General features: G+C 41.6%; 1 protein-coding gene and 1 pseudogene across 1 annotated transcript; both read left to right on the plus strand.

Annotated features, from left to right (window-relative positions):
* Window positions 1-992: 992 nt before the first annotated feature.
* On the plus strand, window positions 993-3577 carry LOC121542870 (cornifelin homolog). Its single transcript, XM_041852459.2, has 4 exons — window positions 993-1443; window positions 1659-1790; window positions 2013-2149; window positions 2895-3577. Exons 2-4 carry the CDS (start codon window positions 1661-1663, stop codon window positions 2982-2984), a joined length of 357 nt encoding a protein of 118 aa, XP_041708393.1. The 5' UTR covers window positions 993-1443; window positions 1659-1660; the 3' UTR covers window positions 2985-3577.
* On the plus strand, window positions 3026-12122 carry LOC121543813 (annotated as a pseudogene).
* The last annotated feature ends 3942 nt before the right edge of the window (window positions 12123-16064 follow it).

Consider the following 16064-nt stretch of genomic DNA (forward strand, 5'->3'; position numbering starts at 1 on the left):
GATAATCTTTGGATACCAACAGCAGTCGCACCATGGGAAGACATACAGTAGCTTGAACTGTAACCTACAAGCCTATTCCTGCTCTTTTCCCGTGATCCATCAAACCCATTTGGTGTGTCATCATAGTGGTCTCTGACTTGTGGTCAGACTTGCTAAGGCTGAACAAATTTAAACTTGTGCCCTTTTCCAATGCTGATTTGAATGTCATTGAGAAAACAGACAGGTGTCAAAAGAACATTTTGCGAACATCCTTTCTGAATTTAAAAGTCATCCTAGAAGTAGGCCTAACCGATTGACAAATTGATTGACAAAGTCATGAACATTTTGAAGAATTGAATAAACCACCTTTAGACTATGATAATAAATAATGCCAATGGGTCAAAATGACCTCAGTGGGTAGTATGAGGGTTAAGCCTGTAGATTTAATTATGATTGTTTTCTTGAAAGCTACCACACAAATGACCAACAGGGAGACCCTATAGATTTATTGTCATTCTCACTCAGATATCATATTAACATGGCATAAGTCATGGCAAATTGTGTAGAATTGCAGGATATTCTCTTTAAAACTGCAAAAATCTCTCCACCCCATGCCAGAATGGGAAGAATTGCATGAAATTAACTGTAAAACTGAATTTTTGTTCTCTCTGCCTCATGGGAAAATTGCATGAAATTTGTTACAAAATTGCAAAATAATTGTCTTTGCCCCATGGCAAAATGTGTAGAATTGCAGGAAATAAACTTTAAAACTTACATTTGTCTCTCCGCCGTCAAGAGGGGGGCCACTAAAATGTTTTGCCGCGAGGTGGGCCCCCCCCCCCCCCAACCAAATCTCCCTTAGGGCCCCCAAAAGGCCCCCCAAAAGACCCCATCAGTAGTGTTGTTGCCCTGATAATTTGTTCAATTTCTGATTTTGGATGGGGCCGTTTGGTCTGTTAATGACCATCGCTCTTGCATTAGATGTACAGAACTGCTGATCTTGATTATCCTCACCCAGTCTACGTATTTTTAAAGAGAGTGTACACAACACAAACCTTGGCTTGTACATGCATCATTAAACACACAAACACGCACGCACACACGCACACACCTGAATGGCTGAAGTACAAGGTGCCGCACTATGTTCCTGCTTTGTTCCATTTGCCATACTGATAACAATAACCAAATAAAGAGGTTGACTTTTGAAAGGCCTGAAACTTCTACGCCCTAAAACCAAACATTTATTTTGACGGGGTGTTCCTACTGTTCCAAATGGGCGGGCAGAATGCAGGTACTCTTCGTCTCGCCATATTACCATGGAAATGCCACTGTCACCGTGTGATGATGTCACCATGGGTATAAGAGCAAAGGGCCCCCGTGGCGCTCCCATTCACAGCTTTTCCCAAAGCTCACCCAGGATATCTAAGGCCCCAGTGGAGACTGACAGGGATTGAGCAGCAGCAGGTAAGCGGCAGGAGATAACCATTGGGACTCTAGTTAGCTTTGAATATGTATATTCAATGGTGTCAGTGTGTGGAGGTGTAAACGGATGTAGAACTTTGTCCAAATATTATATTCTTGTTTTGAATCATTCGTGTATCTAATTTGTCCCCTTCCTCCCTCCACCTCTTCTTCTTCTTCTTCTTCTTCTTCTTCTTTTTCTTCTTCTTCCCCCATAGTAATGGCTTATCAGAGTGAGATGGTGATCAGCTCCCAGCCTCAGGTCACCATCAACAACTACACCGTGACTTCCTCTGGGTCCTCCGATTGGAGCTCCAACGTTTGTGACTGCTGCGATGACTGCGGCATCTGTGAGTCCCCCTCTGTGTGGGTTTGTGTGTGTGTAAAATGACGCATGCACAAGGTTTGCATTGCGTTGTGTACACTGTTTAAAAAGCCATAGACTGGGTGAGGCTACTCTGTATCAGGAGTTCTGCACAACTAATATAACTGTGATGACTACTACCAACCCCAAATAGCCACACCTAAAATGAATGGTGGAGACAGTGTGACTTTCATTTTTCTTCCTCCAGGTCTGTGTGCGACCTTCTTGCCCTGTATCCTGGGCTGTAAGGTTGCTCAGGACAACGGGGACAGCTGCTGTGTTCCTTTCCTCCCTGGAGCCTTGATCGCCCTGAGGACAAGCATCCGCAGCAAATACCGCATCCCTGTGAGTGACCCTACTACATCATCAATACAAACCCTATGTCCAGGATTCAAATGGGAAAAATCTATAATGTTTTAGGCCTGAAAGAGTTGTAATTTAAATATTTCCTTTAACACTCTAACTGAATGTTAGTGAGTATAGTATATAGTGTAAGGCTGGGAATCAATCTGATCTCAGGTTGATAGGCATTGCGGTTTTAAAAGGCAATCCGATTGACATCCGACATATGCAGAATTTACCGTGAATGGGATCTCTGCGAACGCAGGAACATTGCCTAAGCCGCAATGCCTATAACCTGCGATTTAATTGAATACCGGCCTTAGTCCAGAACTGAAGACTGAAGGAGTCAACAGTTGACTATTCTTATTAAACAACAGTGCAGTCAAGGATGTGCAAGTTTACAGTTAGCCACAACTGGGTGTTGTACACCATGTTTTCATTCAATTTTTCTACTGCAGACCATATTAGAATGCAAAAAAAGATGGGTTTAGACAAGTCAGTCTTATGGGTCCCCCTGTTCTCTCTCTACCCTCCTTCATAGACATCCCCTGTAATAGGGCCAGGAGTTTTTCCTGACAACATGACCTGACCAAGAAAAACTCTGACCCTATTTATAGTCTATCTGCAGCCTGACTGAGATTTTCCTTGTCAGGTCACGTGGTCAAGCAAAAGTCAAGGCCGTACCTATAAGTGTTGTCATATTGTTTATGTTATGCTTTACATGTGAACCTTTTATGTTTTTACTCAGGGTTCCGTGTGTGATGACTGGGTAGTCATGACCTGCCTGCCTTTGTGTGGACTCTGTCAGATGGCCAGAGAGCAGAAGATGAGAGGCTGATTGGTTAAATGAGGGGAATAGGGATGGGCTTAATGACAATCATGCATCCAGTCATGGGAAAAAAACACAGTGTGCCTTCTGACGTCACAGGTACGATGTCACAGCCTGTATGGAAAATCCTATGAACACAATAACTTTGTTACAATAATGCCTTGACTGTGGCCAATCCACTCCATATTTATTATTATTGTCTGTGTAATACTCTTATAATACCATTATACTACTAAAGAACAGTAGCTTAAGCTATACATTATCCAATTTACTATTATGAGGTACTTTATATAGTGGTGTTTTCTATCATGATCCAATGGTGTTGTGTGTATTTGCTTGTTTGAAAAGGACCTGATTGAGATGTTTCGGATTTCAATAAAGGACAATTTTCACATTCAAATGAAAGTTTACTGTTACATTTACTTTTCTTAATTTACATGGAGAGGAAAACCCAGGGGTAGAAAAGTCAAGAATGTGCTTTCTACCAAAGCTTCTTTTGTCACATTCTTGACTGGAGTTCCTGGGTTTTCTTCTCCCTCTCCATGTAAATAAAGAACAATAAATGGAGAACAACTTTCAATTGAATGTGTCCCATGACTTGAGGTCAGTTGTCAATTTTCTTAGTCTTTCTGTTCAACCAAAGTGAAAATCGTGTCAGTCATTAAACAAGGATTAAGAGACAAACGTTCATAATGTAGCAGAAAGGACCAACATGACACAGCCCTCAGAGCACAGGTAAAGCGGGACTGGAGGTTTTTGATTAACATTATATTGGACTTCAGATATGATTTAGCTTTATTTTAATGTTACAAATAGCCTTTCTTAACTTAAAAATGACAAAAGTGTTTGATAGCTCATTATCAAATTATGTTATGATGGATTATGATAGGTTAATGAAAGTTGTAGATTATGCTATGATTATGATAAGTGAAATTTCATTTAACCAGTCATTTGTCAGATTATGAAAATCACTGCATGCAGTAGTACAGAAGTCAATGCTTTGATATCTCAGTGGTTGAGAAGCATTCATACCTCCAGGGCCGTATGTTACGTTTCCCAGCAAGAAAACCCAAAATTGTCACTCAAACAGAAAGGGGAACTAACAAAGGTGGGGTCCACTAAAAGTTGACTAGCAACAACAACTAGGACCTAAAAGACACCCCACCACGAGCGCCCACAAAATCTGGCCAAGAAGAGGCAAACAAAAGAAGAACCCACACCAAACTTAAAGAAAGGAAGCAAACCAAAAAGTGGAGCAAAACAAAAATAGGGAAGATCAAATTAAGGATTGTTTGTCTAGAAATCAAATAGGTAGAGCCAACTAAAGGTGTTAACCCTCCACATCTCTCAAGACAACTGAAGCACTGGGCCAGCCACACTTAAATAGCACCTGGGCCAGCACAGGAGAAACAACTTCCCACTAACAAGATGACAAACCAGCTCAGGTGTAACACATACTGACTAACGAGGTGACACCAATCGGTGCGCCCCACATGCTAACGCGCTAACATCCAACCTCGAAATATAAATGGAAAAACCAAAGCCGGACCTCGGTCATTTTTTGTAATTTGAAAATAATAATAATAATAAAATATGTAATTTGTACACAATAAAGAAAATCAATTATGGGTCAATATCTAAATATTGCTCCCAGCGTCGATCAAAGCTCAGAAGGCTTATTTATCTTCTTGATCTGACTGAGTTCTAATCACACCTGCCTCTGTGAATGAGTGGAATCATTAACAGTGCTTTGTTCGTTATGTTCGCTTGCGTCCCCCGGATTTGTCCTTTTTAGCAGCACATTCACCACTCTCTCAAACGGCTAACTCCGCCCTCTCACTGCACAGGCCGAGGGCCTGAGATGTGAAACAAACTACCCCAGCTCGGAGTCGGCAACTAGAGACGTTGTTGACAGTGGGTTTGCAATATGCCAGACAAAAGGCAATTTTAAAACCGGCCCACAACTCCTGCCGTGTCTACAGACATCCCCCAAACAAACAAAAAACGACTCTCTGAGAATGAGTGCACAGCTGGTAAATAGTTGCTTATAGATACAGTATGTCAGTCAGTCAGGCTAGCTGCCAGCAGAGACTTCTATTGCAGTAACGTTGAAGGGCTCTGGCTAGTATTCCTTAGCCAGCTAGGAGGAATTAAGAAGCTAACGTTAAAGGTGAAATATGCAGAAATTGCTACTCCTTTTCCTGGTTGCTAGAATTCGAATAGTTCGCTTAATCTCAGTTTATGTGACAAAACAACCAAGTATAGTGGAGAGAATCATTGTACCATCTAAACCACTGAGAAATATATTTTCCATAACCAAAAATATTGTATTTTCAGCTGTTTGAAGCTGGTGTATGAAACTGAAAGTAAAAGACGCAGAAATGAAACTTAAGAATGGGAAGCATAGAAATAGTGTACATAGAACAGATCTACCGCTTCTTAGACTTGCTTTCAATGAGAATGACAGATCTAACTCACTTTTCTATGTGAATTTGGTCAGGTGGCCCAAAAAGTTACATATTGCAGCTTTAAACGGAGCCTAAACTGAGCAGAAAATAGGCTACTCATTTCTCACAATAACATTGCTTTACAGAGAGTAGGCTACTGAGACAGACCATAATGTGACGCTCAGTGGTGAGGCTGAGGCAGGCTGCAATGCATGCAGAAGGAAGCAGAGGAGACAGAGTGAGAAAGGAAGCAAGCAGAGAGAGGTTAGTACAGTGGTTCCCAAACTTGGGGTCGGCACCCCATGTGGGGTCTCCTGAGAAAATCTGTACTAATCTTACCAAACAAGTTAAGAACTTAAAAAATATATATTTAAATATGAACATTTCCACATGGCCTATCTTCCCTATAGGCCTACATTAAAATGCAATCAAAGTGCAAACAATACAGTTCTAAAAATGTCATACGTTTTTGTTTATATCGGTGGTTGTTTTGTCTTATCTCGATCGCCCACTGGATTTAATAGTTTACCCATCACCTTTAATTTTTTTACCACTACATCCCTCATATTAATACATAATCGTAAGTAACATTCTAATAATTCATTTGAATGTGATAATATGATCATCTGTGTGCTCCGTTGATGTCTGTGTGCTCCGTTGATGTCTGTTTGTGCAGAGCTTGATTAGTAATGCCTAAGAATACCAATGTAAATGCTATGTAATTTGACAAAAGAGTTATCTATGTAAAGAGTTTATGATTTTATGCAATTTATCATTACAACTGACTGAACAGTGGCTGATGCTACGTGTCAGTGTGAATACTTTCTCATATTTTCCCCCTTTCAGGTGTATAACATGGTTTTAATATCTTTGGGTATAACATTACAATTGTATAGCTAATAGGCTGTGTGTTTGTAGATTGACTGAGGTGATTGAACCTACAGGTGATAATGGCTGGGGTCATTTTCGCTAGTTTTTGCTGATCTCCAAATAGCATTTAAACGTTTTTTAATTGTATAGAAATGCAGTAAATGAGCTTCAAATCCCCTCCCCCTTCCAGACATCACTAAAACTCAGACCCTGGTTACGGCCCTGCATACATCTGCTATGAGACAGCTGTATGATCCATTTATTGATCTGGATTGGGGTCAATTCCATCTTACTTTAGTCCCATTCAGGATATAAACTGATTTTACAGATCAAATGTAAAAGTACCATGCATACCATTTGAAGGATGCAAGTATAATGATTGCACTTCATTTGAGTTAAATTACTACATTTAAATGATGTAATTGGAATTTCAATTTACTTCACGAATTGACTGAAGTTAAATATTTTTAAACACTATGTACACTATAATTACATAAACTATAATTACACTATACAGTATACACTATAATTACATGCCACAGAATTGTGGCAGTCTGGTGCAGTGGTTAGCCCCCAAGACTCTGGGCCACATTTACCCCTGGCGATGTGGATACAATTCCTTCTTAACCCGTCCTCTCTGTATCTGTCTCCCCTCCACATTTCCGACTATCACTGTCCATAAAACAATAAAAAAAAAAAAAAAAAAAAGATAAACAAATTTAACTGTGAACTTTGCCCAACTTACAAAGACCCCATTGTGTCATGTTCGTTCATAGACGGGTCAGACCAAGGCGCAGCGTGATATGCATACATGTTTCTTTTAAACTTAATAAACAACGACAAAACAATAAACCAACGAAATGTGACGTCCAAAGGTAACACACAACAAACCTCACACGGAACAAGATCCCACAACTTAACGAGTGCCAATAGGCTGCCTAAGTATGATCCCCAATCAGAGACAACGAGTGACAGCTGCCTCTGGGAACCACACCGGCCAACATAGAACTACACATACTAGAACATAAACATAGATATACACCACATAGAAAATCACACCCTGACTCAACAAATAAGAGTCCCCTGAGTCAGGGCGTGACACATTGGGAGATGGCTGAGGTGAGGTTGAGGTGTATCATGATTTGGTGAAGGAAAGTACCTAATGGAAAAGAGGAACCTGAAAGCCACACGAGCAAGATAACTGAGACTCTTGAGTTAATTAACAATGGCACAGTTATTTTTATATTTTCCAATCGTCACTGAGAAATGTATTGCAAAGTCAGTAAAATGTGTTTTTCCCTTCTCCCATTCAGCTGGCTTATCGTCATGCATAACCATGTAGAATAAAGGAGTCTAATTCAGGATGAATAAAACAGACAACTAATTTGAAGAAACAAAAATAACACATTTATCTTTCCAATGCAAACATTTCCTGGAACTTCAAATGATGGTACTGTAATTTTAACGGGCAAGATTATCATTGGAAAGAGTTCAGAACCATTGGACTAGATCAGTAGCAATTGTCCTTCACATTGCCCAATTCACCATTGGCTATAGCTTCAGGAATTGCACTGAGGACCCAACCTCAAACCACACAAAATTAATTTGCATCCATCACCAGGCAAGTAACATTTCTACCATTGTAGGTGACCTGCCACCCTATGCCACCACGGTTATAATCTCCATAAACCTGATAAACCACATACCCGACAATACATTTGTTCACCTTCCTAACCTCAGGATGCTTCAGATTGACAATAACCATCTGGAGACCATAGACAACCAGGCGTTTCAAATTTGAGCCAACTGAAGAGCCTAAACCTGTCCTTCAACAACAAATTAAATCTCAGCTCCTCTGTGTTTCAAGACCTCAAGAACCTTGTCAACCTGTCACTAAATAATAACTCACTGATTAAGCTCTCGATACTTATTTTCTCATCGCTCTCCAATCATATTACGGCAGAACTACCTGAACAACTTATCTGCGGTGGCAGAATCTGTGACTCACTTACCGAAGCTGACAAAACTAGACCTGTGAAATAACTATTTAACGTCCCTCCAGCATTCTAACCATAAAGACGTACTGGAGTCCCTCACCACCCTCTATCTCTGTAAAAACAAACTGGTCACTTTAGAATGGGAGTGGAGCTTCCATAGCCATATACAATGCATTTGGAAAGTATTCAGACCCCTTGACTTTTTCAAAATTTTGTTACGTTACAGACTTATTCTAAAATGGATTACATTATTTTCCTCCCTCATCAATCTACACACAATACCCCATAATGACAAAGTGAAAATAGGTTTTTAGATATTTTAGCAAATGTAATAAAAAACTAAAACAGAAATACCTTATTTACATAAGTATTCAGACCATTTGCTATGAGACTCGAAATTGAGCTCAAGTGCATCCTGTTTCCATTGATCATCCTTGAGATGTTTCTACAACTTGATTGGAGTCCACCTGTGGTAAATTCAATTGATTGAACACGATTTGGAAAGGCACACACCTGTCTATATAACGTCCCATAGTTGACAGTGCATGTCAGAGCAAAAACGAAGCCATGAAGTCGAAGGGATTATCCCTAGAGCTCCGAGACAGGATTGTGTCGAGGCACAGATCTGGGGAAGGGTACCAAAAAATGTCTGCAGCATTGAAGGTCCCCAAGAACACAGTGGCCTCAAACTTTCTTAAATGGAATAAGTTTTGACCCATCAAGACTCTTCCTAGAGCTGGCCGCCCGGCCAAACTGAGTAATTGGGGGAGAAGGGCCTTGGTCAAGGAGGTGATCATGTGGAACGACTTCGACACCTTGTAGTCCATGCCCCAACTAATTGAGGCAGTTCTGAGGGCAAAGGGGGGTGCAACTCAATATTAGGAAGGTGTTCCTAATGTTTTGTACACTCAGTGTATTTAGAAAGAGAAAATACTTTGCACCATATTCATCTAGTCAAATATCTATCTAGTCAAATATTAACAGAGAAAAATGAAAAAGGTGTAGAAATATATTTAACTACTATGATGTCATCACTCATCACCAATTTCAGAAGCATTGAAGGTCCCCAAGAACACAGTGGACTCCATCATTCTTAAATGGAAGAAGTTTGGAACCACCAAGAATCTTCCTAGAGCTGGCTGCCCGGCCAAACTGAGCAATCGGGGGAGAAGGGCCTTGGTCAGGGAGGTGACCAAGAACCCCATGGTCACTCTGACAGAGCTCCAGAGTTCCTCTGCGGAGATGGGAGAGCCTTCCAGAAGGACAACAATCTCTGCAGCACTCCACCAATCAGGCCTTTATGGTAGAGTGGCCAGACAGAAGCCACTCCTCAGTAAAAGGCACATGACAACCAACTTGGAGTTTGTCAAAAGGCACCTAAAGGACTCTCAGACCATGAGAAACAAGATTATCTGGTCTGATGAAACAAAGATTGAACTCTTTGGCAAACTCCAAATGCCAAGCGTCACTTCTGGAGGAAACCTGGCATCATCCCTTCAGTGAAGCATGGTGGTGGCAGCATCATGTTGTGGGGATGTTTTTCAGCGGCAGGGACTTGGAGACTAGTCAGGATCGAGGGAAAGATGAACTGAGCAAAGTACAGAGAGATCAGGACCCTTCCAACAGGACAATGACACTAAGCACACAGCCAAGACAACACAGGAGTGGCTTCGGGTCTCTGAATGTCCTTGAGTGGCCCAGCCAGAGCCCGGACTTGAACTCGATCGAACATCTTGGGAGAGACCTGAAAATTGCTGTGCAGTGACGCTACATGCATTTGCATTCAAGCAATGTCACAGTGTCAGAGCTTTTGAATGTCAGCAATGTTAGAGCTGGGAACATATACTTCTCTGGTATGGGGTTGAAGACTCACAATCTGCTCATGGAGTTATGCAACCTTTTGAGTACAAAGGTCAAATTTGTTAAAAAGCTGAGTCTGGGAAGCAATGGGATTCTGTCATTGCGGAAGAACACACTTTCCAACTGTCCACCAATCCGAGGTTTATTGGACTTTTCCTTCAACAAGTTGAGGAAGGTAAGCTGCCTCCACTTTCTCAAAGGACAGAATCAAATCCCAAACTTCAGAGCAGAGAAAAGCCACCTCACCTCCCTAATGTCCTCCAACAGACAGAACATCTCTTTCCCGAATCTGACAGACCTGAACACCTACTTTCCACCACACACCAAATGTGAAGACCCTACAACTCAACATAAACATAATCGCCTATCTTGACCATAAGGCTTTCAGTGGGCTGACTAGTCTTGGCACACTGGGTTTGGACAATAACCTCCTGACAGATCTGTGCAATGATGGCTTTGAAGATCTGCAGAGCTTGGAAATACTTCACCTACGTAACAATCAGATGGCTGCATAGTCACTTTAACTCTACCCACATGTACATATTACCTCGACCAACCTGTGCCCCTGCACATTGACTCTGTACCGGTACCCCCTGTATATAGCCTCCCTACTGTTATTTTATTTTACTGCTGCTCTTTAATAATTTTTTCTTTTTTACTTATGTATTTTTTACTTAACACTTATTTTTCTTAAAACTGCATTGTTGGGTAAGCGCTTGTCAGTAAGCATTTCACTGTAAGTTCTACACATGTTGTATTCGGCGCATGTGGCAAATAACATTTGATTTGATTTGATTTGATTTATTTTCAACAATATTTTCCATTCACTCAAACACGTGAACATTTTGGATCTTGTAGGGAACAAAATCACGCATTTTGACGATCTGACCAACTTGACTTTCCTCTCCTTGCACAACTCCTGTGCCGGGGTGATGTGGCTGAAAGTTCAGTGCAAGGAACATGGGGATTCCAGTCCTTCTCAATGGAGATTTCCGGGAATCTGACAAATCTGAAGATCTTGCTTCTCAACCAAAACGTAATTTAATCCTTAGATGTGAATGTGCTGGAGGCTCTCCCCAAACTGAGCTACCTGGACCTGCGCAACATTCCTCTTAGCTGCTCTTGCCTCAATAGCGACCTGCAGAACTGGACTTTGACAAACCAGAGAGTCCAGTTAGTCTTACTTTATAGTCTACAGTGCCAGAATTTTTTCTCCAAACAACTTTGACACCAATGTTTGCTACCTGCACCTGGGAGAGTACCTTTTTGCCATCACAACCACTGTGATTTTACTGCTGACTATAATACCACTTCTCTACAACAAGCTGTATTGGAAACTGAAGTACAGTTATTATGTGTTCCGCTCCTGGTTCGGCCAACACTGGCGCAGGCTGAGGGAGAAAGAGGAGCACTGCAAATATGACGCTTTCATCTCCTATAACTCAGCGGACGAGCCCTGGGTACTAGACCATCTACTTCCCAACCTGGAGGGCAACGGAGCCTCTTTCCGGCTGTGCCTGCACCACCGTGACTTTGAGCTGGGCCGCAACATTGTGGACAACATAATCTCCTCCGTGTACAGCAGCCGCAAGACCATCTGCGTGGTTAGTAGGCACTTCCTGCGCAGCGAGTGGTGCTCCCTGGAGATCCAGCTGGCCAGATACATGCTCTTCCACGAGCTCCGGGACGTGCTCCTGCTAATCTTGCTGGAGCCCATCCCTGAAAGGCAGCTGTCGGCTTACCACCATATGAGACAGGTCATGTTGAAGAAGACCTACCTGCAGTGGCCGGGGTCAGACTGCACCGACCCGGTCAAAGCCCAGGAACTGTTTTGGAAATATCTGAGGAGGGCGCTGAGGAGTGGGAGCAGCAGGTTTGAAGAGGAGGATGAGGAAGAGGGGAGGGAAGAATACTTCAATCAGCCACCAACAGATGATGATAAGTATTACTTAATGCCTTTAGGAAAGGGTTAGAGGACACGCTTTGCCCTGGCAGCAGCCTGATTCCTGGATATGAAACAAAGTTAAATGAAGTAAAAGTACAGAGATTATGCACATCCACACACATACACAGAGAGAGGAACTGAATCTCTTGTAAATGTGCCCTCAGTACCATGATGTTCTACTTGCTTGAAATACAGCATTGTTTATGCTTTGATCGATTGCGATAATAAGCTAGTCATAATTTGTTTGCTTTTGTAATTTGCTCTCATGAATATTGTTAAGTACTGATCCTGTTGTGATCCTGTTGTGATCCTGTTGGGATCAGTACTTAATATTGTAATACTGTATGTACATTTAAAAGATGCAGAGGAAAATGATGATCAGACGTATCCTGACAAATCATGTTGCAAAGTTAATTTACATATTCTATAAGTATACATATTCTAAAATAAAACAAATAAATGATCTATCATTCGATTTTAATATAAACACAGTGCGTTACTATGTACAGTAGTTTATTCACAGGTTTCATTTTATTCGGTCCATCTTAAATGGGGAGAATATCAGTTACATAGTCGTGTTCTCTCTCCTCCTCAAAACCCATTTGAGGAGAAGGTCAGAGGGGAGGAACCTCTGAGAAGAGAGGATGCGAGGAGTATGCAATTGAGATCTTGACATGGACAGCAGACAATCCTCTGCATAATGCATTCATGCTGATTAATGTCTTTGGTCATCTGTGCTAAAGAATTCTGATTGTCAAAAATAATTAAAAAGTATAGTTTGAGTAGGCCCAGTGGCAAAAAGAAAACCTGAGGGACACATTTGTGGATATTTTGTTCTGCGATAGTTGATTAGTCCACTGTAGCTGTCTGTAAACAGCATAATGTATAAGTTCTGCAATGTGTTTTATTTCACAGTGCTTCTGTATGTTTTTGCATGCACACGTTTCAATTATAAGTCTTCATGCAATGAAAATACAATCTGCTGCTGTTGTTACTTTTCTTCTGCATAATTGTGTTTTCACTGTCCAGGCTGTAAGTAGTTTTAGAGTATATGAAACATATAAAAGAAAATATTTGAAAAAATAGTCATGTTTTCTCACACATTTAACTAATATTTGTAAAAATGCAAACAATATTTCCTGGCTGGCACTTTGTCTTTCTGCCTATCATATGGCCTGATGGTATTCAACAAAGAAAAATAAAAAAACATAATTAAGTCAGTTGTAATTGTAAACCATTAGACTTGATGGTATGCATTTGGAAAATACTCACTCAACAACATAGCATATAGCCTAAGCATTGTGCTTATGCATGTCTCTACTACACAGAGGCATCTCTATGCAGTCTCCGGACAGGCACAGTGGATGTGGATCAGTACAGTCTCATCCGGGGGAAAGACCAACGTTCAGGGCTGGGGAAAGCAGGCAGGGACCCGGGGGGCAGAGGAGGAGACAGGCTACTCTCCAGCATGTGGGAGGGGGGATAATAGGCCATGTCAGGAAGGTGGGACCTGGGGATTCCAGGGCTGGCTGGGGGGCGGTTGAAGTGATAGAAAGGGTGGAGCTGATGACTGTCTAGTGGATAGTGGGTGGGAGCATCACCAAAATGGCACCTTTCAATGTTGTATGGATCTTGCTGCTGTGGCAAGTGTCTGTCTCTGTGTCTTCACCCTCCTTTATAGACTTCCCTTGTAATAGGGCCAGGAGTTTTTCCTGACAACATGACCTGACCAAGAAAAAAATCTGACCCTATTTCTAGCCTAAAACTGCAGCCTGGCTGAGATTTCCCTCTTTAAGGTCACGTGGTCAAGAAAAAGTCAAGGCCCTACTTATATGTGTTTTCATAGTGTGTGATGTCATGATTTATGTTAACCTGTCTGTTTTTACCCAGGGTTCCGTGTGTGATGACTGGGTATAGCCTGCCTGCCTCTCTGCGGACTCTGTCAGATGGCGAGTTTACGGTTTATAATAATAATATAATAATATAATAATAATAATAATAATAATATAATATGCCATTTAGCAGACGCTTTTATCCAAAGCGACTTACAGTCATGCGTGCATACATTTTTTTTTTTGTGTATGGGTGGTCCCGGGGATCGAACCCACTACCTTGGCGTTACAAGCGCCGTGCTAGTGTTGCTTTATATCATGATTCAATTAAGTAATGTGTTTATTTGCCTGTCTGAAAATTACCTGATTACCTGAGTTAATAAAACTTCTACCAAAGCTTCTTTTGGTAATTTTTTTTTTGTTAAAGTTTGCTAAAAGTTCATGGTCCCCCAGACTACCTGCCATACCCTCTTCAGCCCACTACCTCGGTGTGGTGGACACACAAAAGCAAACAAACAAGCACTTACTCTAACCAACTACAAAAACACAAACAGGAATTACATTATAAACATAGATATACAGTGGGGGAAAAAAGTATTTGATCCCCTGCTGATTTTGTACATTTGCCCACTGACAAAGAAATTATCAGTCTATAATTTTAATGGTAGGTTTATTTTAACAGTGAGAGACAGAATAACAACAAAATCCAGAAAAACACATGTCAAAAATGTTATAAATTGATTTGCATTTTAATGAGGGAAATAAGTATTTGACCCCCTCTCAATCAGAAAGATTTCTGGCTCCCAGGTGTCTTTTATACAGGTAACAAACTGAGATTAGGAGCACACTCTTAAAGGGAGTGCTCCTAATCTCAGTTAGTTACCTGTATAAAAAAATAACCTGTCCACAGAAGCAATCAATCAATCAGATTCCAAACTCTCCACCATGGCCAAGACCAAAGAGCTCTCCAAGGATGTCAGGGACAAGATTGTAGACCTACACAAGGCTGGAATGGGCTACAAGACCATCGCCAAGCAGCTTGGTGAGAAGGTGACAACAGTTGGTGCGATTATTCGCAAATGGAAGAAACACAAAAGAACTGTCAATCTCCCTCGGCCTGTGGCTCCATGCAAGATCTCACCTTGTGGAGTTGCAATGATCATGAGAACGGTGAGGAATCAGCCCAGAACTACACGGGTGGATCTTGTCAATGATCTCAAGGCAGCTGGGACCATAGTCACCAAGAAAACAATTGGTAACACACTACGCCGTGAAGGACTGAAATCCTGCAGCGCCTGCAAGGTCCACCTGCTCAAGAAAGCACATATACATGCCCGTCTGAAGTTTGCCAATGAACATCTGAATGATTCAGAGGAGAACTGGGTGAAAGTGTTGTGGTCAGATGAGACCAAAATGGAGCTCTTTGGCATCAACTCAACTCGCCGTGTTTGGAGGAGGAGGAATGCTGCCTATGACCCCAAGAACACCATCCCCACTGTCAAACATGGAGGTGGAAACATTATGCTTTGAGGGTGTTTTTCTGCTAATGGGACAGGACAACTTCACCGCATCAAAGGGACGATGGACGGGGCCATGTACCGTCAAATCTTGGGTGAGAACCTCCTTCCCTCAGCCAGGGCATTGAAAATGGGTCGTGGATGGGTATTCCAGCATGACAATGAGCCAAAACACACGGCCAAGGCAACAAAAGAGTGGCTCAAGAAGAAGCACATTAAGGTCCTGGAGTGTCCTAGCCAGTCTCCAGACCTTAATCCCATAGAAAATCTGTGGAGGGAGCTGAAGGTTCGAGTTGCCAAACGTCAGCCTCGAAACCTTAATGACTTGGAGAAGATCTGCAAAGAGGAGTGGGACAAAATCCCTCCCGAGATGTGTGCAAACCTGGTGGCCAACTACAAGAAACGTCTGACTTTTGTGATTGCCAACAAGGGTTTTGCCACCAAGTACTAAGTCATGTTTTGCAGAGGGGTCAAATACTTATTTCCCTCATTAAAATGCAAATCAATGTATAACATTTTTGACATGCGTTTTTCTGGATTTTGTTGTTGTTATTCTGTCTCTCACTGTTCAAATCAACCTACCATTAAAATTATAGACTGATCATTTCTTTGTCAGTGGGC

Source organism: Coregonus clupeaformis, chromosome 28 (genome assembly GCF_020615455.1).
Source record: "Coregonus clupeaformis isolate EN_2021a chromosome 28, ASM2061545v1, whole genome shotgun sequence".
Classification (NCBI taxonomy): domain Eukaryota; kingdom Metazoa; phylum Chordata; class Actinopteri; order Salmoniformes; family Salmonidae; genus Coregonus; species Coregonus clupeaformis.